Source organism: Brachionichthys hirsutus, chromosome 2 (assembly GCF_040956055.1).
Source record: "Brachionichthys hirsutus isolate HB-005 chromosome 2, CSIRO-AGI_Bhir_v1, whole genome shotgun sequence".
Classification (NCBI taxonomy): Eukaryota; Metazoa; Chordata; class Actinopteri; order Lophiiformes; family Brachionichthyidae; genus Brachionichthys; species Brachionichthys hirsutus.
Window position 1 is genome coordinate 9,311,575 of NC_090898.1, and position 20,976 is coordinate 9,332,550.

The 20,976-nt window shown below is 41.2% G+C and overlaps 3 protein-coding genes across 3 annotated transcripts; 2 read left to right on the forward strand and 1 right to left on the reverse strand.

The window, feature by feature from the left end:
* Positions 1–7: 7 nt before the first annotated feature.
* Positions 8–637, reverse strand: cfap276 (cilia and flagella associated protein 276). Its single transcript, XM_068752696.1, has 3 exons — positions 563–637; positions 223–339; positions 8–127 (listed from the first exon to the last, which is right to left on the reverse strand). Exons 1-3 carry the CDS (start codon positions 635–637, stop codon positions 8–10), a joined length of 312 nt encoding a protein of 103 aa, XP_068608797.1.
* A 921-nt stretch (positions 638–1,558) lies between these two features.
* elapor1 (endosome-lysosome associated apoptosis and autophagy regulator 1) lies at positions 1,559–10,386 on the forward strand. Its single transcript, XM_068743964.1, has 22 exons — positions 1,559–1,648; positions 3,218–3,338; positions 3,488–3,668; positions 3,749–3,896; positions 3,978–4,058; positions 4,186–4,291; positions 4,390–4,539; positions 4,785–4,873; positions 5,066–5,243; positions 5,523–5,651; positions 5,986–6,076; positions 6,149–6,254; positions 6,357–6,494; positions 7,042–7,305; positions 7,451–7,627; positions 7,704–7,854; positions 8,414–8,507; positions 8,671–8,772; positions 8,909–9,035; positions 9,254–9,432; positions 9,604–9,769; positions 9,850–10,386. The coding sequence occupies exons 1-22, from the start codon at positions 1,559–1,561 to the stop codon at positions 9,934–9,936; spliced, it is 2,955 nt and encodes a 984-aa protein (XP_068600065.1). The 3' UTR covers positions 9,937–10,386.
* Positions 10,387–11,133: 747 nt separating this feature from the next.
* Positions 11,134–20,911, forward strand: mapk14a (mitogen-activated protein kinase 14a). The gene is made up of 12 exons (XM_068743988.1): positions 11,134–11,376; positions 12,966–13,095; positions 13,206–13,264; positions 15,046–15,157; positions 15,587–15,616; positions 15,866–15,913; positions 16,008–16,122; positions 16,231–16,302; positions 16,945–17,024; positions 19,316–19,394; positions 19,531–19,704; positions 19,832–20,911. Exons 1-12 carry the CDS (start codon positions 11,258–11,260, stop codon positions 19,894–19,896), a joined length of 1,083 nt encoding a protein of 360 aa, XP_068600089.1. The 5' UTR covers positions 11,134–11,257; the 3' UTR covers positions 19,897–20,911.
* Positions 20,912–20,976: the final 65 nt, after the last annotated feature.

Consider the following 20,976-nt stretch of genomic DNA (forward strand, 5'->3'; position numbering starts at 1 on the left):
TTAATAGCTACATTTGCTCTTTAGAGACGGCTTCTTTCTGTTGTAACGTCTGGTTCTTGGTGCAGAACAAGTCCTTGTGATGATCGTAGACGGACTTGAGTTGGAAGTCCAGGCTGTCGTTTGGAGCCTGAGGTTGTGACATGAGCAAAAGGGAGGCCTTGAAATATTTGTATGTGTTTATAAGGGATGTCAATCACAAAGTCAAGCGTCACTGGAGGTTACCTGATGTCCAATATGGCAAACACTCTGCCGGGTGCTGGCCAAAGTCGCTGAGTCATGAAGCTGACGCCAGGGTTCCTCTGTCTGGGCAATGTGTACTGGTTTCTCATTTGATTTTGCCTGCACAACGAGAAAGAGGAAAATGATTTTCCAAAGCGAAGGAAACCCAAACACGCAGATTGTGGACTCGTCGAGTCGATGATGAACAACATTGACACGCCATCGTCAAGCAGGTCAAGAGGTCGGACATGGATCAGAGCGATCCACCAGAGCCCGTGGCAGAGATCAGTGGTGCTCACGTTGGCAACATGAGAACCATGAGGATAAATGGTAAGAAACCCACCCGGAGCCGCGCGAAGCCGCTGAAGGTGAAGTCGTTTTCAGGCCGAGGAGAAGAGAAAGGATCCCGGTTAGACATGCTATACACGTGTGTTTGCGTTTTCCTGTTGAAGTCCGTTACTAAGCAACCACAATTTTCCGGTCAAGCTTTCCAATGAAGACGATTGTTGACGGATGTGTCCGCCTGTGATTTATTATTTCAGTTGGAAACAAATGTGATCACATTTTATTTTAAACTGATGATATATAATGTATATATATATATATGCATTATTACTGCAGTTAAACTAAGAACTAAGCATTTTTCTGACATATTTGTCAAGAATTTTTACTAGCAATCAATATTTTGTTATAAATGCGATTATCAAAGAATGACAAAGTTATGTTTACCTTAATGTCCAAGTGAATACTGAGTAGTTTCTATTCTGAAGTACTTTTATTTTGAAAAAAAGACAGCGGAAGTGACGTTGAATCTCTTTTCTTTTCGGACTACAGAAATGTCGTCCTCTTATCCATCGTCTTGTAGATGACTCATTTTTATTCCCGTGTTTTATTAATATACGGTTTCCTAAATGGAAGCCTGTTTGAAAACTAATTGGCTTCAATAATTATATACATATGTATTTATATATATATATATTCCATGTATTTTCACTTCTTGACAGTTTCCCTTGGACATTTTGAAATGTTTGTGCCTATTTTCCCCAACATATTGCGTGTACCTGTATTCATTAATCATTAATGAGATACCAATCTGTTTCTGAACAGTTTCTGGACTGATACCTGTAGTCCATTATAAATCCAAACAATAAAGGCAGCCTATTGCTCTAAGATGAAAGTATATGATTCAGAATGGAAACAAGAACTCATGCAATCAACTCCCTGTATTTGCTCACATGTTGGAGTGAAGCCGCACCTCCAGACGCGGGGCGGGAGCACCTGAGGGCGCAGGTCAACCCTGTGCACCTCCGCCTCCACCACTCCATCACCGACAGCAGCGATGGTGCACCGAGGCCTGCTGCACCTGAGCCACCTGTTACTGTGGCTGCTTTTTGCACAGACCTCGGCGGATTTGCCCCTGTGCAAAGAGGTGAGGATTATTCCATTGTTCTTTATCTGTAAAGTATAAATATCAACCCAATCCAAAAATATTCAGATACTGTATACTCATAGGTGTGCATAGAAAGGTTTATTAAAGTAAACTGCATATGGATGAGTAATAGGTGAAAACTCAAACTTAAATCCAGTATAAAGCAAAATCTAAAATGATGCCTGGCATAAAAGCGAATCCGTTTCACTCATACGCATATATTTGATAATGTAAGGAAAACTGTCCAAAAGCTGTTTATAAATTTGACTTCAGTGAAGGGTTAACATGTTTTTACCTTTATAATTTTTCTGATGAAACATTTAAATCCAACAGGGTAAAACATCCCTTATAAAATAGATCAACCTTCCGCATATTGTGTGTAGAAAATGGAATTTATGACGGAATTACTTTGCGTTACTTACCTCTAGTTGTTTCAGTGCTCAAGTAGTTCCATATGTTACATCGTCCTCCATGTTCTCAGCCTTCTGTGTGTGTCTTCAATTTGCATAACCGCAGTGTTTGACAATCGTCAGAACATTTCTCTCTTATCAGAATACTCTTAAGACATCAGATATTAGCGCTATGAGGGAAAGGTGACCTATCATTTTATATTTGGAGTGTACAGGGCTTTTAGCTGTTGATGATTTTGGGGAGACTCGGGGACCAGCTGTTTTCCAGTGCATTTGTTTTCCATGCCACACCAATGACCATGAGGCACAGTGGTCATTATGTCCGGTTGCCTTGGTTTCCTCATGTTTGCTTAAAGGGATGTGATTAAGTTACAGCACAAGTCTAGTTTGATGCATTTTTGCAATGGCTCCTCCTACCTAGAGCCTGAAAAACACAGGCCCAGTGGAGTCCATCTGCTGCTGTGTTTCTCTCAATATTAATCTCATCAAGGCCATGTGTGGGCTTGGATAAGTCTCCCGAGCAACGTCCCTCGGAATACTGATCGAACGCAGGCCAAGAATGAACTCTTCAACAGACGTGCATTCAGCAGAGGTCAGATCACGAAGAAAATATTGTGTCTCACGATCCAAAACGACATAGCCTATAAGTGGGATTGTCCTTTTCAGCCACTTAAGTATTAAGGATTTCCAGAAGGTGTTAAAGTAAGATAATCCAACATAGCCACGCATTTGCACCTGAGCTCCCACTGTCTCCAAACTCCTGTGACTACAATGAAGTCACATATTTACAAAAGGACCCGACGAATCAGCAATTCTCCCTCCCCTTGGCTAAACAAATAAACCCTGAAGGGAGTCTGCAGCACATCCTTGATGACTAAGATTAGAACACTTAGATGGTTTACTAGACAAATATTAGTCACAATTATTTGGAAAAGAGGCTTGCCTGGGTCTGAATAGCAACTCTGAAGGTACAAAACATTACAGTGGCCTCCTTTAACAGCTCCAGCCCCCCTCCCCCCCTGCATGCTACTTATACATATGATGTTTTATTGAAATGCATGTTTTGTGCTTCTAGGTGACAAATTTGATGCATGGAAGTTTTTTTTTCTTTTCTTTAATCTAGCCATGTGAAACTCACATCTGTGTTTTGTCCCTGCAGTCAGATTATCACTTTGAATACACAGAGTGTGACGTGCTTGGGTCACGGTGGAGGGTGGCCGTTCCAAACAAAGCTGACACATGCACAGGCCTTCCAGATCCGGTCCAAGGCACTCACTGTGGTGAAGTTTCTTTTAATTTAATTTTATTGTGTGAATAATAAATACCACAGTTTAGCCACTTATTTTAACATGGCTTCTTTGCTAATTATTAATGACAACTTTCAGATATATTGCCTGTCCTCTGCTCTACTCTACTTCCTCTCTTGTAGCCTTCTCCTGCAGTGAGGGCGAGTTCCTTGACATGCAGTCACAGCAGTGCCAGAAGTGCGCTGCTGGCACGCACTCTCTTGGCACCGGCGTGTCCTTTGATGAGTGGGAAAGTCTGCCAACTGGTTTTATAACTCATGGCGTAACCACGAATGGCGAGGACGTCCACACAGACTGCTCTAAGTTAGTGTCAGAGCTTTGGGTTTCATTCATCAGTCAAAACTCTGCTTCATGACTCTTTTCTACTGTCGACGTTCCTCCAGCTCAACCTGGACACCAAAGGGAGATTACATCGCCTCAAATACAGACGAGTGCACTTCAACACTGTTCTATGCTGTGAACCTGAAGAAACCTGGAACTGTGTCCTTTGAATATTTCTACCCTGACAACAGCATCTACTTTGAGTTTTTTGTGAGTATTTTAAAAGCAATACACTTGTATTTACAAAGACGTTGTGAAGGAATATTTTTCTTCTTCTTCTTCCTCTTGTAGATTCAGAATGACCAGTGTCAGTCTACAGACTCAGAAAGCCGATGGATGAAGATCTCTGACACAAATTGGAATAAACATAAGGTTTGTCTTGAATCTTCATCAAACCTGCTGGCTTCTGGTTGTTGGGGTTTCTGACACTGGAAGCCATCTTGATTCTTTTTTCTGTCACCTCTTTTCTCCCTTGCTTGTTTACCTCTACTGCGTGCAGGTTGAGCTGAACAGTGGCAACAATGTCCTGTACTGGAGAACCACAGCGTATACTCTGCAGAGCACTGCCATCAAACCTGTGATGTTGAGAAACATTGCCATCTCAGGTAAATTATCGGCCATGCTTTGAAGTGAAGTTGTGTGTGTTTTTTTCCAGCTCCTTTTCCTGTTAATGATTCCAAGTTGACTAATGGCTTTCTGTCAGGGGTGGCCTACACATCGGAGTGCTTTCATTGTAAACCTGGCACCTACAGTGCAAAGCCCGGCTCTGCACGCTGTACTCCGTGCCCTGCCGAAACATACTCCAACAAAGGCGCCACCGTTTGCCAACAGTGCGACCAAGACAAATATGCTGGTATGATTGCCGGCATTTCTGATACTGTATCCGCTAAGACCACTCGTAACAAAGACTCTTTAAGGTTTCATCATTTTTCCATTTTGTCTAAATTTACAAGCATTAAGTATTTACATTTTTCCGCATACACATGCAAATATATTTACACCCAAATACAACATTTAATGCTCGCAAGGTGCTGAAAGCCTGTCTTATCACAGGATCATAATGTTCCCCTTGGCTTGCTTATTGGTTTTTTTCTCCAGGGACTGGTTCAGGGAGCTGCAAACTGAGACCTGCGTGTGCAAACAGTGATTACTTCTACACACACACTCCATGTGACTCTGAGGGAAAGGTAATCTAGAGAAAGATAGGACATGCACGGAGACAGTAGATTCAGCAGAAACTAAGTTTTCTGTAAATTTGAATCATCAGGGTCGATTTTGTGTGCTGCTGGTAGCTTCTTTCAAGTGTTCATGGCTGGCTCGCTGTGTGTGTATGTATGTGTGTGTGTGTGTGTGTGTGTGTGTGTGTGTGTGTGTTTCAGACCCAGTTGATGTACAAGTGGATTGAGCCTAAGATATGCAGTGAGACTGTAGAGGGATCTGTGGAGCTGTCTGCATCAGGGACGAAGGAGGCCTGTCCTCCATGTAACCCAGGATTCTTTGTCACCAATTCCTCCGCCTGTGAACCCTGTGAAAAAGATTTCTACTCAAATGGAACAGGTGCAGAAATCTGTATACTAAGAGTCTTTACTTTGTATGTTCCTTAGTGAATGTTCCAGGAATGTAATTTGAAATATCTTGTAGACTGTGATTTTAGTTAAAGCTAATCTACAATATATATATATATATATTTGTAAAGCTATTGTAAATGGATTGTGTTGAAGCCTTGTTTTGATCTTGGAGTTTTTGAATCTGAGCTCTCGTCCCATGAAGGTGCCATCATTTATATATGTTTAATACATATATCACTTGATTTAATTTCAAAGTCTTACCTCACAGTTTGTGCCAAGTGCCCTGCTGGCACAGAGCCAGAGTTGGAGTTCATGTACAAATGGTGGAACACCATGCCAGACAACATGAGGAGCATCATCTTCCATCAAGAGTTCATCCACACTGAACACAGCACAGGTGAGACACATAAATGAACACCAGAGAAAGGACATTAAGGACAAAGAGAAATAAAGCATCTGTCTATACACAGATAGAAGCCAATTTCTTCAACCTTGTATTTTTTTTTATATGCTATTTATCACAACTCTGCAATAACCAACTCAAACATTTCTCAATGCAATGGGACTGTTAATAACCAACAGTCCCACAATTATGCAATTATGATCCTTCATAGGAATACCCAGCCACGATCAGATTGCATACGTGTCCACATCAGTTACTGTGTGCGTGTCTGCCTTGTGAGAAACACGACACCAACGCTGGTTATTGATTTATTTATTTGTGATGACAGCATGGGAGGTGGCTGGAGAGTATATTTACACCACCCCTGGCGATCGGGATACAGACTACCTGATGCTCACACTGAATGTTCCTGGATACAGGTGAAGTCAAACACATTTTTTAAAAGCACTTTGTAAACAGCTGGAGAAGCTGAACGAACAAATTTTCCACAGGCTGCCTCGATCAATGGCCAAAGACAGCGACAGGAGCGACTTATCGCGCATCACTTTCGTTTTTGAGACCAAGTGTACGGCCAACTGCAAATTATATTTCCTGGCGGTGAGGAAAAATATTTAGCCATTTTTTTTCTGATGCTCAAAGATTCCTGCACCAAAAAAAAAATGGTGATGAGAAATATCCATAATTTGTGCTTCTCTGCAGGGCTATAATAAATGGAATAATGACTTAGTGGAAGAATGGACAGGCAGCAACAGCAAGCAGTCGTACTCCTACCTGATCCAGAAAAACAGCAGCACCAGTTTCACCTGGACATTTCAAAGAACACAGGAGTTTAGTGTGGTGAGATGCAATCACGTCCCAGAATCACACCCGACCTAAAACAGGCTCACTCCCTTAATCGCATGATCTCTGTAAAGGATCTCTCCATTTTACAGCTTCGTGCTGTATATTTTTTAGACTTTGTACGCTTTGTCAGTTCTGGTTTTTAAAGCTCATATCAGATAGTGTAAAAAGATTGACTTTAAGAACTACAGTAACACAGCAAGCCTGATACATACAGGCCAATATAAATGTTTGGGTGACCAGGTAATGTTTTATATAATGAATGAGGGTTTGCAAAGATGCATTGGAGACAGTAAACATTTTAAATCACCACTACAAGTAGTTATAACTGACTGTAGAATCACATCTGGTTCTGTTATCACCATGAGTTTTCACACCTTCAGTGAGTTCAACACCAGTTGGTGCGCTGACCTCTGGAGGGCAGTCTGGAGCTGTGTCTCCACTTCGATTAAATCAAAGACACCTCAGCAGCTCAGGCCATTCAATTGCATGTAAAAGGAAAAGCAGTGGAATGAGATCCTTTTTTCTTCTTCTCTCCCTTCAGGAGAGGAAATACAGCACGGATATTGCAAAGATTTACTCCATCCACATCACCAATGTGATTGGAGGTGTGGCCGCTCAGTGTCGCCAGTGTGCCCTGGGCTCTGCTAACGCTGGATCTGCATGCGTTCCCTGCCCGCCGGGACACTACATGGTCAGCGGGACGGGAGCGTGTCAGAGCTGCCCACCAAACTCCTTCATCAGAGCCGATCAACCTGTTGGAGAGGCTGCATGCGTTCAATGTGGGCCAAACACAAAAAGAAACAAGGTAAAAGATAAATGTAACCAAAATCCTTTTCCTATTGCTTTCACTTGTGTGTGTATGTGTTTTAAAGAAACAATATATAATTCATGAATGAATAAGATTGGGTTAATCAACTTACAAATGCTATATTTTATGTCTCTCCCTTAAGGCCTACACAGCGTGTCTCAGTGACTGTACGCTGGATGTGAAGTCGACAGGTGGATTGCTGCTGCACTATGACTTCTCTCCTCTTTCCAACGTTACCAATGTCTACAGCAACCCTCGCTTCACCAGCAGGGGTGTGAGATATTTCCACAGCTTCATTTTGGGACTCTGTGGAAAAGAGGTGAAGTACGGTGTTTGTTTTTTTTATTTAAATCAACATTTTGTTAAATTATTAACGTGCTGTGTCCGTCCTGCAGGGCAGAGTTCCAGCTACCTGTAAGGACAATGTAACAGAAAATGGGGGAGAGGTCAAAGGCTACATTTGTCAGTCCACTGTGGTTCCCTCTGAAATCAGGAGTAAGAGCATGGTCTCCGCACAGCCCGTCCTGATCGGAGACTCACTCGTCGGTACGGATGAGTAATTCTTCTGTTGCTCTTCTGTTCTTATTTTGAACATAGCCTGCTTGGGTGTGGGATCCATCCATCCATCCATCTTCTTGTAGATGAAACGACCTCAATTGTCTCTACAACCTCTTTATCCGCCTTGCAGATCATGGGTGGTGCTGGAGCCCAGTTGATTATGGAATTATCAAAATAAGATAAAAACCCTGCTAATTTGCATATAATGTTTCAGATTTCTCAATGTTTCCATTTTTAAACGTAGATAATAGTAGACCTGGTAAACAAAAAAAACGTTTTTCTTGCTGGAGCATTTACATACACTGTAACTGTTTCAACCTTTACAAAGTGCTAACCTTACATAGCCGTAGTTTCCTGCGTTAAAGCGTAGTTCTAATTTAAAGCAAACAATTCCAACAAAAGGTTGAAAGGAGGGAAACCTCGTGGATCACATCTGTGTATGCATATGCAGCCTGTGGCAAAATGTTTGTGGGCTTTCCTAGCAAAGACTGTTGCAACTGCTTCCTCACATTGTTGTGTTTATCATGTTTGTATGTTGCCTGTGAAGGTGTGACCACTGATGCGACCCTGAAGAACATCACCTCTCCAAGTTGGCTGTTTCCCTCTGTGTCCGGCCTGCCAGACATCACATTCTATTACAAGTAAACGAGAGCTCAGCTTCTTGTATATGTCGTTTTCATGCAGTAAGATGCCTTTGAGTTAAAGGAAATCTGTGTTTTAATATTTAGATTTGATGCCAAACTTTCATTCTGAAAAGAGAATGCCTAATATTTATTTTTGTTTCTTATGTTTGGATGTTTCCAGATCCAGTGAGAAGACTCAAGCTTGTAAAGAGGGCAGGTCAGCCACCATCAGAATGAGATGCAATCCAACGGTGACTGCTAAAGATCTCATCAAACTTCCCAGGTATATTTCCCTTTGACAAAGCTCAGCTTTTGCTTTGAGAGTGTGTGGTTGAGCAAGTGAGCGTGAACGAAGGCAGACATATATAAATATACCACCCCCCTTGAAACAGTCTGGTTCATCTTGGTTTTTTCTGCAGTAATTGTTCAGAGGGGACGTGTGATGGTTGTACTTTCCATTTTCTATGGGAGAGTCAGCATGGATGTCCACTCTGCACCAAAAACCACTACAGAGAAATTGTGAGCGCTTGCATCCAGGGAATACAGGTAAGTGCTACAAACCCCACAAATCCATCACAGGTCTATTAAGAAATATGCTAAAAATGTCAAACTGGACTACAGAAAAAATATTATTACAATTGTAAAATAAAGACAAAGTTAATTTTGCGTTTTGCATGGCAATTCAGATTCTTGTATCCTGGAAGGGTCATACAAATAAAATGAAGCACTGGAACATCCATGTTTTACTGTGTGTTGTGTTTCAGAAAACCACGTATGTGTGGCAGCAGCCGCTGCTCTGTCACGGTGGAGAGTCACTACCTGCACAAAAAGTGAACGCTTGTGTGACTCTGGATTTTTGGCTCAAATTTGGTGTTTCAACGGGAACCGTCGCAGCGATCCTGCTCATCAGCATTAGCTGCTATTTTTGGAAAAAGACACGCAAGTGAGAATTACATCTAATTAACGTTTTTATTTCATGTTGTGGCACTGATATGTCATGCTAATAAAAATATGATAAATGCCAAACTTTAAGCTTTAGTAGTATATAAAACCCAAAGAATAAATCTGAAATTTATATTGAGAAAAGGTGAATCCCTTTTTTCTCTTTGTGAAGGTTACAGTATAAATACACAAAGCTGATGATGACCTCTGGGGGCAAGGAGTGTGAGCTGCCCACTGCTGACAGCTGTGCAATAATGGAGGGAGAGGACATTGAGGATGACATCACGTACCTTAACAAGAAATCCTTCTTCACCAAAGTTAAATCCTATTCACGAGAGGTCAGCAACCCCAGAGTGTGTAAACATATTTAAGCCATGTACATGGCAACTTTTCACGGTTCTTCTCAATGTGTTTTCAGAGGACATCAGATGGATTTGACTCAGTGCCACTGAAGTCATCATCTTCACACCGGCTGAGGGAGGAGGAAGACTCAGATGATGCTTAATTTATAAGATGAATTTATCCTTTTACCGACGCACAGAGGCAATGCTAAATCTTACATACAGTATACTCTTTGACATCAACACTACTCTAAAAGATGGCATCTCGGAAAAACGGAGGCTGTTCAATTGATTTTATTTATTAAATATGTTATGCTGCCAAAAACCTAATACTGCAATAGCCTGCATATTGGGGATTTTCAAACATGGTGTATTTAAAATTTATATAAGACAAAAGTTACAACTGTTGTAGATACATGAGACTGTGAACATTTTTAACAAAATAACTAGTGCTTTTTTGTGTGTTTATTTGTTTCTCTCTCTCTTTTTTTGTTTTACCCAGTTCAGTCTTATGACATTTAGGAGCAATATGTAATAGCTTTTGATAATGTTAAAGCTGAATAACATTATGACATGAACTTGCTTTATCTAAGGACATTTTCTACAATAAAACACATTCCTAGAAAATTGCAACGTTGCTTTAATGCTGCATTTAGGTGCTTTTCATGAACTTAGTAGAAAACATAAAAATACAATATTTAAATCACTTTACCTTATAATGACTATTTCATGATTTTTGCTACTGTATTTTAGGCGCTTTGTTTTTTTTAGCTGACTTAATTTAGAAAGGTGTAAACTGGATGTCGACACAACTAACAACGATATAATTGAAAGTAATCAAATAAAAACTTTAGATGCTCATCCATTTATGAGATTTTTATGTTTTATAATGATAAGATAAATTAATAAACAGGTTGATATATTATATTATATAGTTGGGTGGGGTGGGGGCAGACCGGACGCAGCCCTAAGGAGCCCTCCCATTGGCCGGGGCTCCAAGCAACTTCCTGGCTTGCCTGTTCGCAAGCCCCGCCCCTGAAGAACTGTATATGTAGGATTTTGTTTTCATTAACTTCTCATCAAGATAAACGTTGAAAACAACAATATTTGCACTGCTCTTTCCATAGTAGAGGTAATGTGAAACAAAAGCACCTCTTCCTTTGAGACGCGTGGTTCCGAACTTCGAAGCGTTTTTCCGAGCGTCTGCCAGACGTCGACCAATCACAGCGCAAGAAACTTTGTTTAGAAGCGGAAGTCCCGCCTCACGCAATTCACGTTGCGTTAAAGTAGACTGGAAACGTGTGTGTTTAGCACGCAGTGATTCTAATGTTTTACGAAGAGGCAGCCCATTTAACTCGAGCAATTTCTTTAAGTTCTTAAACTACGGCGAATATTTCATTGCTCTTCTCCGTCTTAACTTTTTGTAACTTCGAGGAAAGTTCAACGCAGGCAGCTCAAAGTCGGTGGTCAGCCCGTTCTGCAGGAATGTCGCACGAAGAAAGACCCAAGTTTTATCGGCAGGACGTCAACAAGACAATCTGGGAAGTTCCGGAGAGGTACCAAAACCTGTCCGCCGTTGGGTCTGGCGCGTACGGATCCGTGAGGTACATGCTCATCTTGTTTTGTGTTAGCTGATTCACCCCAACGCAAACTCCATTCATTTAGGCGAGGCCTTAGCTCGCGAATGCTAAAGTTTGGTGGCTGGTCCGCTTATTGACGAGCAAGGTGGAGCAGCAATAACAAGAAAACCCGCTGCCTGGCTTTTAAGAAGTTCATGCAGATGGACCCCTTTAAAATGATTTCCATTGAATAATGTGGCATATTCACATATATTATTTCACACGTTTAAAAATACATTTAATCCTCATTGAATGTCATGTTTCATGCTTTTTTGTTATTTACATTTTAGGATGATTGAATGACTCTGATATCTCAAAAATGATAAATATTACTTGCACTGTATAATCAGCAGATTGGCATAAGTGTAAATTTGGTGCGGTGATTAAATAAATTGCACTTTTACTATATGTAAGACATGACCTTGTCAGCTGTTCACTTTCGTGGGCAGATGTTTGTTTTGCAAATGGGAGACGACAGCTGTGCTGTTGCTGGGCGATGGGATAATCTGTTGCTGGTCAGATTACTGCTCTGCTCACCAGTGCCTCCGTGCACTGAAGCCTCCACTGTCTTTCTCTCTGTTTGTCGGTCTAGCGATCTATTTGTCCCCCCCAGTAAACTTTACAATCCCAGTTTTTACAGCACAATGGGCCAGTAGATGGAAAAAATTTGGTTGGGCAATGATGACGTGCTCTTATGTGAAAGTATATACAGTATGCTGAAACAAATCTGCATTATCTGTAAATAAAAACGAATTGGTGCAACTCTGGTTTCTACAAAATGCCACTGTGTGTGGGGGGGGGGGGGGGCAAATGTTCCACATTGTAATTACCTTGCATGAATATGTGTTTCAGGGAAATATTGTAAACTGGTGTGTATGAGTATTTAAAAATATTCATATTTTCTTTTCTTTCTTTCTGTTTTTGATCACAGAATTCTTAATCTGGGAAGCAGATGTCTTGTCTTTTCTGATTTGTATTCTTCTTCCCTCTTGGTTACTATTCCTTGTTACTAGATCTTGTTTTGAAATATATCCATTATATAACAACTTGGCACGTGTGCCTCTATCTGTATTAAGACACAGGCAACAAAAAAGGCTGATTATAGATGCCAATGACTGGATGTTGGCGTAACCATGATCCACTCTGGAGTTGCAGCAGCTGTACGATAGCAATGGCTAAATGTTGTTAAAACAAAAGTTCCTCTTTCTCAGTTTGTGACCTCAAAAGGAGGAACCTTTCGGCTTTGTCAGCCTTTTAGAGGAGAGAACAAACTGCAGACTGTTCCTACTCTGCTGAGAGAAGACATTTCTGCTGATGCTACTATTTTCCTCCCCCCTTGAGCAGCTCTTTCGGCACTGGATTTTAATTTCGAGTATAATCAGACCATTCTGAACAGAAATGTTTCTTCTTCATCAACTTAGGCATCACATGCTTGTTTTCTGTGCTCGTTTGAAGTATTTTTATTTATTATTTTGGTCAATTAATGCTGCGTGTCATATGTAAGGAGGCTTGCTTTGATATGCGTGCTGTTGGCGATTGATGTTTCAGCCTGTATGTTCTTCACTTTTTAACAGTTCTGCATACGACATGAAAACCGTTTTGAAGGTAGCCGTGAAAAAGCTCTCTCGGCCATTTCAGTCCATCATCCACGCCAAGAGGACGTACAGAGAGCTGCGGCTGCTGAAGCACATGAAGCATGAAAACGTGAGTCGACTTGTTTCTCCCTCCTTTGTTCCGTCTGCTTGCTGCACAGGTTTCACTAGCGTGCATGTGCTGCGCAGTGTTCACTCGATGCCGTGCGTGTGTGTTTGCAGGTGATTGGCCTCCTGGATGTCTTCACCCCTGCTACATGTCTGAAGGAATTCACTGATGTGTAAGTGAAATATGTCGCCTTCATTTCCAGCTCGTAATTGTCCTCGGGTTAAGCGTTGCTTCGTCGACACTGTTGCAGAATCTAAACAGGAAAACAAACTATTTCTAAACTGCAGCCCTGCATTTCTCAGCAACTGACAATCCCGAGGTGGGGAAACACCTGGACGCGGTCCAGCTTGGCTCGACGGAGTGGAGCCCACTGGAATTTCTTAGACGCTCCGCTCTCTTACAACATGAGCTGTTTAATCACTGGAAGCCCTTCCGTCTGCCTTCTGCTTTCAGGCTTTGTGAGGCCGTTCTGCTTTGCTGTTGCCGCTCGTTTTTTGATGCTGAAAGCTGTTTACGAATGGGAAGTGAACCCCGCTAGGTGGTGGCTCAGTCATCAGACGAGCATGCTGCCTCTCCCGTGGGTTGTGGAATGTCTTTCTTTATTCACTGAACCTAACATGCTTGCTGGCAGGTTTCCCTAATCTGGTCCCCGGCTCCTCCTCCCTCCTGCTAAGCCTGAAGCAGAGCTATCAGACACAGCATGTCATTGTTGTTTGGGGGGGGAGATACGGAGGGATCTGAAACACCTCAGGCCTAACTGGGAATTGTTCCGATTATTTTGGGCCAATAATAAATTGGGTTGGATTCTGAGAAGTTGGTTTCCCAGAAAAATATTCGTATCATGACAAAATCAGCTGACGTGTGTTTTTCTTTTTAAATTGGAGTGAGGTAAATTCTTGCAATCTTTTTTTCCCAAGCTTATATTGTGGAAAACAGTGTTTGAGTCGTGTTGGCTTTGTAATTTATGTTTAGTTATTCAGATCTAGAAGAGAGTAACACATGCAAAGTGTGTGACTGGGAGTCCTGAGGGAAGGAGGGAGAGAATAATGGGTCACTGATGTTGAAACTGAGACTCGTGCCCTTTTTCCCACACTGTTTGGGGGAAAACACTACGAGGCGCAATCACGGTTTATCAGATGGGAACGTGGCTCTTCTCATCCGCCCTTCTGCTCAGACGGAACACGCGTTCTGAATGTACTGCGTCAAGGAAAACCAATCTCAGACATGCAGGTGCTGCAAATGTGGTTCCGCACTGCTCTAAAAATACCGGCTGAGTCGCAGCACTGTGGTGAGACTCCGCAGAACTCCCGCCATACTCCCGATTCTTTAGGAGAGAGGAAAACAGAGGCCACTATTTATATCCCTTTCCCACCCCCCCCACCTTCAAGGCGGGGGGGAACTTTGGAGTGTTTGTGTATCGCTGTGTGCTGCTGAGAACCATTTCAAGCGTGATCGGGTGCTATTTTGAAGTCTGACCCTGCAGCATGTGGCTAGAATGGTTTTCACTAACCGAGTATGTCGCGCTGCGGACTGACCGAGTGGCGCATGGCTCCGTTTGTTTTGGACCGTCGGATTCTGCTCCTGCATCCGACCCGTAAGCCTGTTTTTGGAACAGCCCTGGGATTAGATTTGAAGTATCCGCTGATGCAGTTCCATTAAGCCCATGTATCCAGAGTTGCTGTTAAATTGTGTTTTATTTGTGAGGGGTCTGGCCTTTCATTGGCTCTGGGGGGGAAACCCACTATAAAAAGAAAGCTAAGCCAGTTTAAAACCGCCTCGCCATATGGGGAATTAGTTTCAAGCTGCAAGTGACTGTGGGAAAAAATGGTAAAACTGCAAATGTCCTATAAAAAAAAAATATATATTTACTTCTGGCTTTCTATGAAACGAGAGCCGTGATGTGCCTTCTGTTTTTCTCTTTTAACTGTGATGTCACTCTTCTATGGATGACAGGTACCTTGTGACGCACTTAATGGGAGCAGATCTCAACAACATAGTGAAATGTCAGAAGCTCACAGATGACCATGTCCAGTTCCTCATATATCAAATCCTCAGAGGGTTAAAGGTGAGGTTTTCATGGAATAGTTTGATATTTGTCGTATGTTTATTTGTATTATTTACTAAAATTACTGTGGTACGACCACAGGAGGCCACTGCTTGGATTGACCTTGATGTTCTGGCCAAGACAGGATTACTGTGTTACCCTTATCTGACTGTCTTTAATTTTAAACACTTTAGAGTTTAGAACTAATATAATTTTAACGTTATTCTGTTATCATTCAGCTATGATTAGAGGTTGATTTCTCCATATCAGCACATATTGAGTTGATCTAGTATCCAGAGTGTGTATTTGGATATAAAATGTATTTCTTTATTTTTTGTGTTAATGATTTACGTGTCAAACAACAGAAAAAAATACTCGTATCTCAAAGCAAAATATTGATCTCTGGCTTGCTGTAATTTAATGGAAATGCTCTCCTCCATCCCTCTGCAGTATATCCACTCAGCAGACATCATTCATAGAGTAAGTGCATTGTTTGATTTCTGTATGATGTTCACAGCTGTGTCCCTGATCCTGGGTGGGGGGGGGCAGAAAAGTCACAAATGAAAAGTTTAATGTTGTATGATGTTAAAGCTTTTTGTATTTTAATGTTAACCAAAAAGGGGCAGAATATTTTCCTTGTGAAAACTAGGAATGTTTCTCCAGAACAAATTTACAGATGAATGGTTGGTACTAAATTGATATTACACAATTTTAAACTTGTGTTTTCAGGATTTGAAACCCAGCAATCTGGCAGTGAATGAAGACTGTGAGCTAAAGGTCAGTGAAGCGCTCCACTAATTTGACATTTAGTCCTCAAATGTGGATGTTTTGTAAACGTTTCTGGTATCTGTTGTGCTTAAATTGCTCTTAGATTTTGGACTTTGGTTTGGCACGGCACACTGATGATGAGATGACTGGCTACGTGGCTACCCGCTGGTACCGTGCCCCAGAGATCATGCTGAACTGGATGCATTACAACATGACGGGTAGATGATTTTTCTTTGCTCTTCCATGCTGACTTTTCTGCATCTGCCGTGTGCACCATGACAGAAGAGCCGTTTTAAATGTACGTGTTCTGCTTTTCTGTGTTTCAGTGGATATCTGGTCAGTGGGTTGTATCATGGCAGAGCTCCTCACTGGAAGAACTCTTTTTCCTGGTACCGATCGTATCCTTTTCATTCAGTGTGTTCGGGGGTCCTGTGGTTGTGGAGGCTGACAAACAAGTTGCATTACAAATCGAGAAGGTTAAGCACATTGATATCTCTTTATTCTATCATAGAGGTAGAAATGGATCTGAAATGTCTCTCTTCTCCTTGCTGTTAAGAAAATCTGTTTTTTCCTGCTCCTCTCCTGCAACATCATTCCTGCTTGGAACACACATTGTATCACCCTTCCCTTGACCTGCCACATGTAATTTGCTGTAATGTTTACATTGGCGTGCTTCAACTCTTCTTGCGCTGAACCAACAGTGTCCATTGTTTTTCTGCATCGCTGCCAGTCTTTGTGTAGGATTATTTGTCTTTCTGTCCCTCTGCCAGTGTCGCAGACTATTGGGCCGCCTTCTGAGTGACTTGTAAAACATGGCTGTCCGCTGCCTCTCTGTTTTTTTGTCAGCTTTGCACTTCAAACACTTCATCTTCTCCTTGCGGACTTTCCTGAATCTCATTCTTGTCTGTGAAATGTAAGACAAATATGGTGAATGGTCACGGATGACTTTAAAGTGGCACAGTTAAGAGTGAAGACTGACTGGTCAGAAAACAAGTTCTCCCTTGTTCAGCATCTGGTCTTCCTTTACCGTGTACCGGTAGACATTGATCAGTTGAATCTTATCATGCTGCTCGTCGGAACACCAGAACCGGAGCTCTTGATGAAAATATCTTCCGAGTCTGTGAGTTCACAATGTTACACACGTTTTATCTCTAACCAGCTTCCTAATCCAAATATGTCTCTGCTGTGAAGAAACTACCTAACTCACGGCATGTTTCGTACCTGAGACCCGCCTCTTTAAATGGGTGAATATTTGTATATGTTTGCCACAATAAGAATATAACCTCTGTCGTCCCGGAGGTCAAAATATATATATATTTTTTACACAGTACTGCCTTAGTGTAAACTGATAATTATAATGACGCTGCAGCAGTCAATCTGATGCGCCTCCCATGTGCCTCTCCTCAGCCAAAAACAGCAACAACCTCAATATAGGAATTATTTTATTGCAGAAAAAGTAGCGTGGCTGTTTGCACATTTTGGGCATTGGTTTGAGCTTTGCATGCCAGTGAGCAATCGGTTCTCAATGCTTCTATGCTGCTTGTACCTTTTAGTACATGCGCAGCCTTTTTTTGCAAGCTCAACAGAGGTGCCAAAATGTAAGTAGCAGGTACTTTGAACCAAAAAATAAATATCCAAGCAGAGCAGAGCCAATTCCAAATGGCAGGAATGAGGCTTTTAGCTGTCAGGCCCATATTTTAAATAAAAATTATGTGTGCATATGGTTGAAAGTATGTTTGTCTTTTCAGAGACTGATAAATAAATCATTCACATACCTACGGACAATTTGGCATAACCAATTCACCTAACTTGCATGTTTTCGGTGTTGGGAGGAAGCCGGAGAGCCCGGAGAGAACATAACGCATACACGGGGAGAATATAAAAACTCCGAAAAGGAATCGAACCCAGTAGTTTCTAGGTGTAAAGTAACGGCACTATCCCCTGTGCCGTCGTGCCGACCGGCTATTCTATTCAGCTGGACAACATGTTTGCTCAATGCTGGCTTAGGTTTTTGAAAATCCTTAGATAAAAATAATCTTTTAAAACTTGATTTTTGTGTCGATCCAGATCGCCTTTGTTTATGTATGAAGATCTGACACAGGTTCTTATCAGATAAACGGAAATGAAAGAAACCGAATGGGTTCAATGCGTTTTCACAGCTTTGGATATCCAAAGCACACAGTACCATACGCCAGCTAGAGTGGAGTTTTCTTAGACTGATGCCGTTGTTGTACAGTGTTTTGGGGAATGTTGTGGGATAAGTCATCTTCCGATTATTATTTTTTGCTTTTTCTTGTTCTTGTTTCAAAGTTTTATTTTTGCTTTCCCTCGTAATATACTAGATATTTGGAGTTTGGCCAACAGAGTTTAATTGAAAAGGGGCTTCTTAACCAACTCCACCCTGTTGCTATACTCCCCTTGACACAAGCTTCATAGATATAAACCAACTTCAGCAGATAATGCGTCTGACAGGAACACCCCCAGCATCTCTAATTAACAGGATGCCCAGCCACGAGGTGAGCGGGAACCAGTTTCTTCTTTGGACCACCACAGCAGACTGGGGCAATAAGCAGAGAAGCGTTGATCACACAATGCACAAATACTTAATCAAAGTATTTGTGTGGCGTCTGACACACTTGCTGCATGTGATTGTAGCAGTTACTTCCACAAGTGACTGAACTCTTGTGGCAAAGATGTTTCTGTACTTGAGCGGTACTTAAACAGCCTCTCAGTATGAGCCGCGGGATAATTACTACTAACAGCGTGTTTTGCGTGACGTACTTGTTCTGTGGTCGCCTCTATTTTTGCCACACGTTTTGGGTATTTGCATGTTTTTTTCGTTTTGTTTTTCATTTATATTATTTGCTAAATTAAAAATCTGTAGCTTAAACTGTTTTGACCAAACATCCTCCCGTAGCATTTAATTAGATCACAGCAATATATCAATCAGTTTTGCTGCCGGATAGATCTGGTTATCAGCAGCACATGTATTTGAGGTAACAAACAGAACTTGTACTGTACTTGAAACGTTATGTTCCTTGTTTCTAGGACTTTGAAGAACTTTTGATAGAGGAGGTTATCGTAATTTCTGATAGGCGTTTTTCTTTCCATATTTATGATGTTATAAATTGATTGATCTTAAATAATATAGAAAATTCCCAGATCCTTTTCTGGATCGTCACCAAAATGCAATCAGCTCTCGGATCTACTAGGATCCACCTTAAGTGCAGATTTCATACAAGTTCGTCCAAAGGCTTTTGGGTAATCTTGCAAATAAAACAAACAATCACGTAGTCCCCTTGGTCGGTGCAAAAATGGGACTGAGCGTTATGAAACATGCACGACTGAAAGTAGTTTACATGTCTTTGCGAGAGGAAGCTGACATTTAATGAACTCTCTTTATTTTTCAAGGCCAGGAACTACATTAGCTCTTTGCAGCACCTGCCCAAGAGGAACTTTGCTGATGTGTTCATTGGTGCCAACCCACAAGGTAAACGAAAATGTTTACCCCCCATTTAATTAAATTATTTTTGAATTCCACTTATTACATTTCATTTGTTTTTTTTATTTTTATATATTGGTAATATTGATTTGAAATCACATTTTTGTGTTTTGTTTTTTAAAAGCTGTGGACCTTCTGGAGAAAATGCTGGTTCTGGACACAGACAAGCGTATAACAGCTGCCGAGGCTCTCGCTCACCCCTACTTTGCTCAGTACCATGATCCAGATGATGAGCCTGAGGCTGAGCCATATGACCAGAGCTTTGAGAGCCGCGAGCTGGAGATAGAAGAGTGGAAACGTAAGGCATTGTTCTACAAGTAAAATAAATGAATATACATAAAGAAAAGTCCAAAAATATTCCATGCTGATAATGTAGGATCCCTGATACTTATTTTTATCATGAACTTTTTTTCTTCTTTGTCCAGGATTGACTTATGAAGAGGTGTGCAGTTTTGAGCCTCCTACCTTTGACGAAGATGACATGGACTAATGAGACATGCTACCCGTTGCTACCAACCCTGGCCTCCGAAAGTGTGACGAGACCTCCAACATGTGCATTAGTGTTAAACTTTCACACTTGCAACAAAGCCGTCGGTCCTTATCAGCTGAGAAAATGTTTGTGATCAGCTGTTGAAATTTGATTCGCGCAGGTGAAGGGAAAAGGTTTGTCCAAATACCGTAGTTATTTTTATTTATGTGCCACTAATTGATGGTCTGTAGCTGGAAAAAAGTCCCTTCTTGCCTCATCACTGTGATGCTGAAACACGTGGATGTATAGCTGTGCTAGTTTGTGTTTTTCAAAGTGCTGAGTAACTTATAAGTTTGTGATGTTTTCCAATTGAAAATAGATTATTCTAGTCGACTGTTCATCTGGTGCTTAACTGTCCTGTTAACCACTAGGTCACATGAATTTGTAAAGTCTTTTATTCAGTTATCTACAAAATTGTACCTTTTCATATGTGACAGTATTTTTTTTTAATGTTTTTATAGGGTTTACTGTTTCAAAAAAAAAGTGCCTTCCCAGAAGAGTTGGCCTTCAAAGTTATCACAATCTGTATTTTCATAAATTTTACGACATTTGAATCGTGTTAGAGGGACTGTTGTACATATTTTGGCTACACGCAAATATCTCAGCCTCTGCTGTGTATTCAACAAGGCACCTGAAATAGGAAATTGAATTCATGCCTGCATGGTCCGCTAAAAGGTATGTAAATATTGTGCCATTTTCTTAATTGTTCCTAATTAAGGTATGTGATCTCTTTGTTTATACATCATATACATTTTCTGTGTTGGTGTGTTTTTGGTTTACAGGAACTTAAAGTATCATACAAAAACTAAGAAATACTGCTTTAATGTATAAAAGAGGGACTTCAAATATGTATTTATGCATTGTGGAAATTATATTTATAGACAACAATCTAAAGATCCCTAAAGTGGTTTTCAGCCCTGCAGCGTCTCTGTACAGTCCTTTGTTAAACAAAATAAAGACATATTTTTGAATGACATATACCGGTACTGTTGTGATCAATGTTTTCTCTAGTTTTTCGTGTGTCAGAGCAAACACACAAAC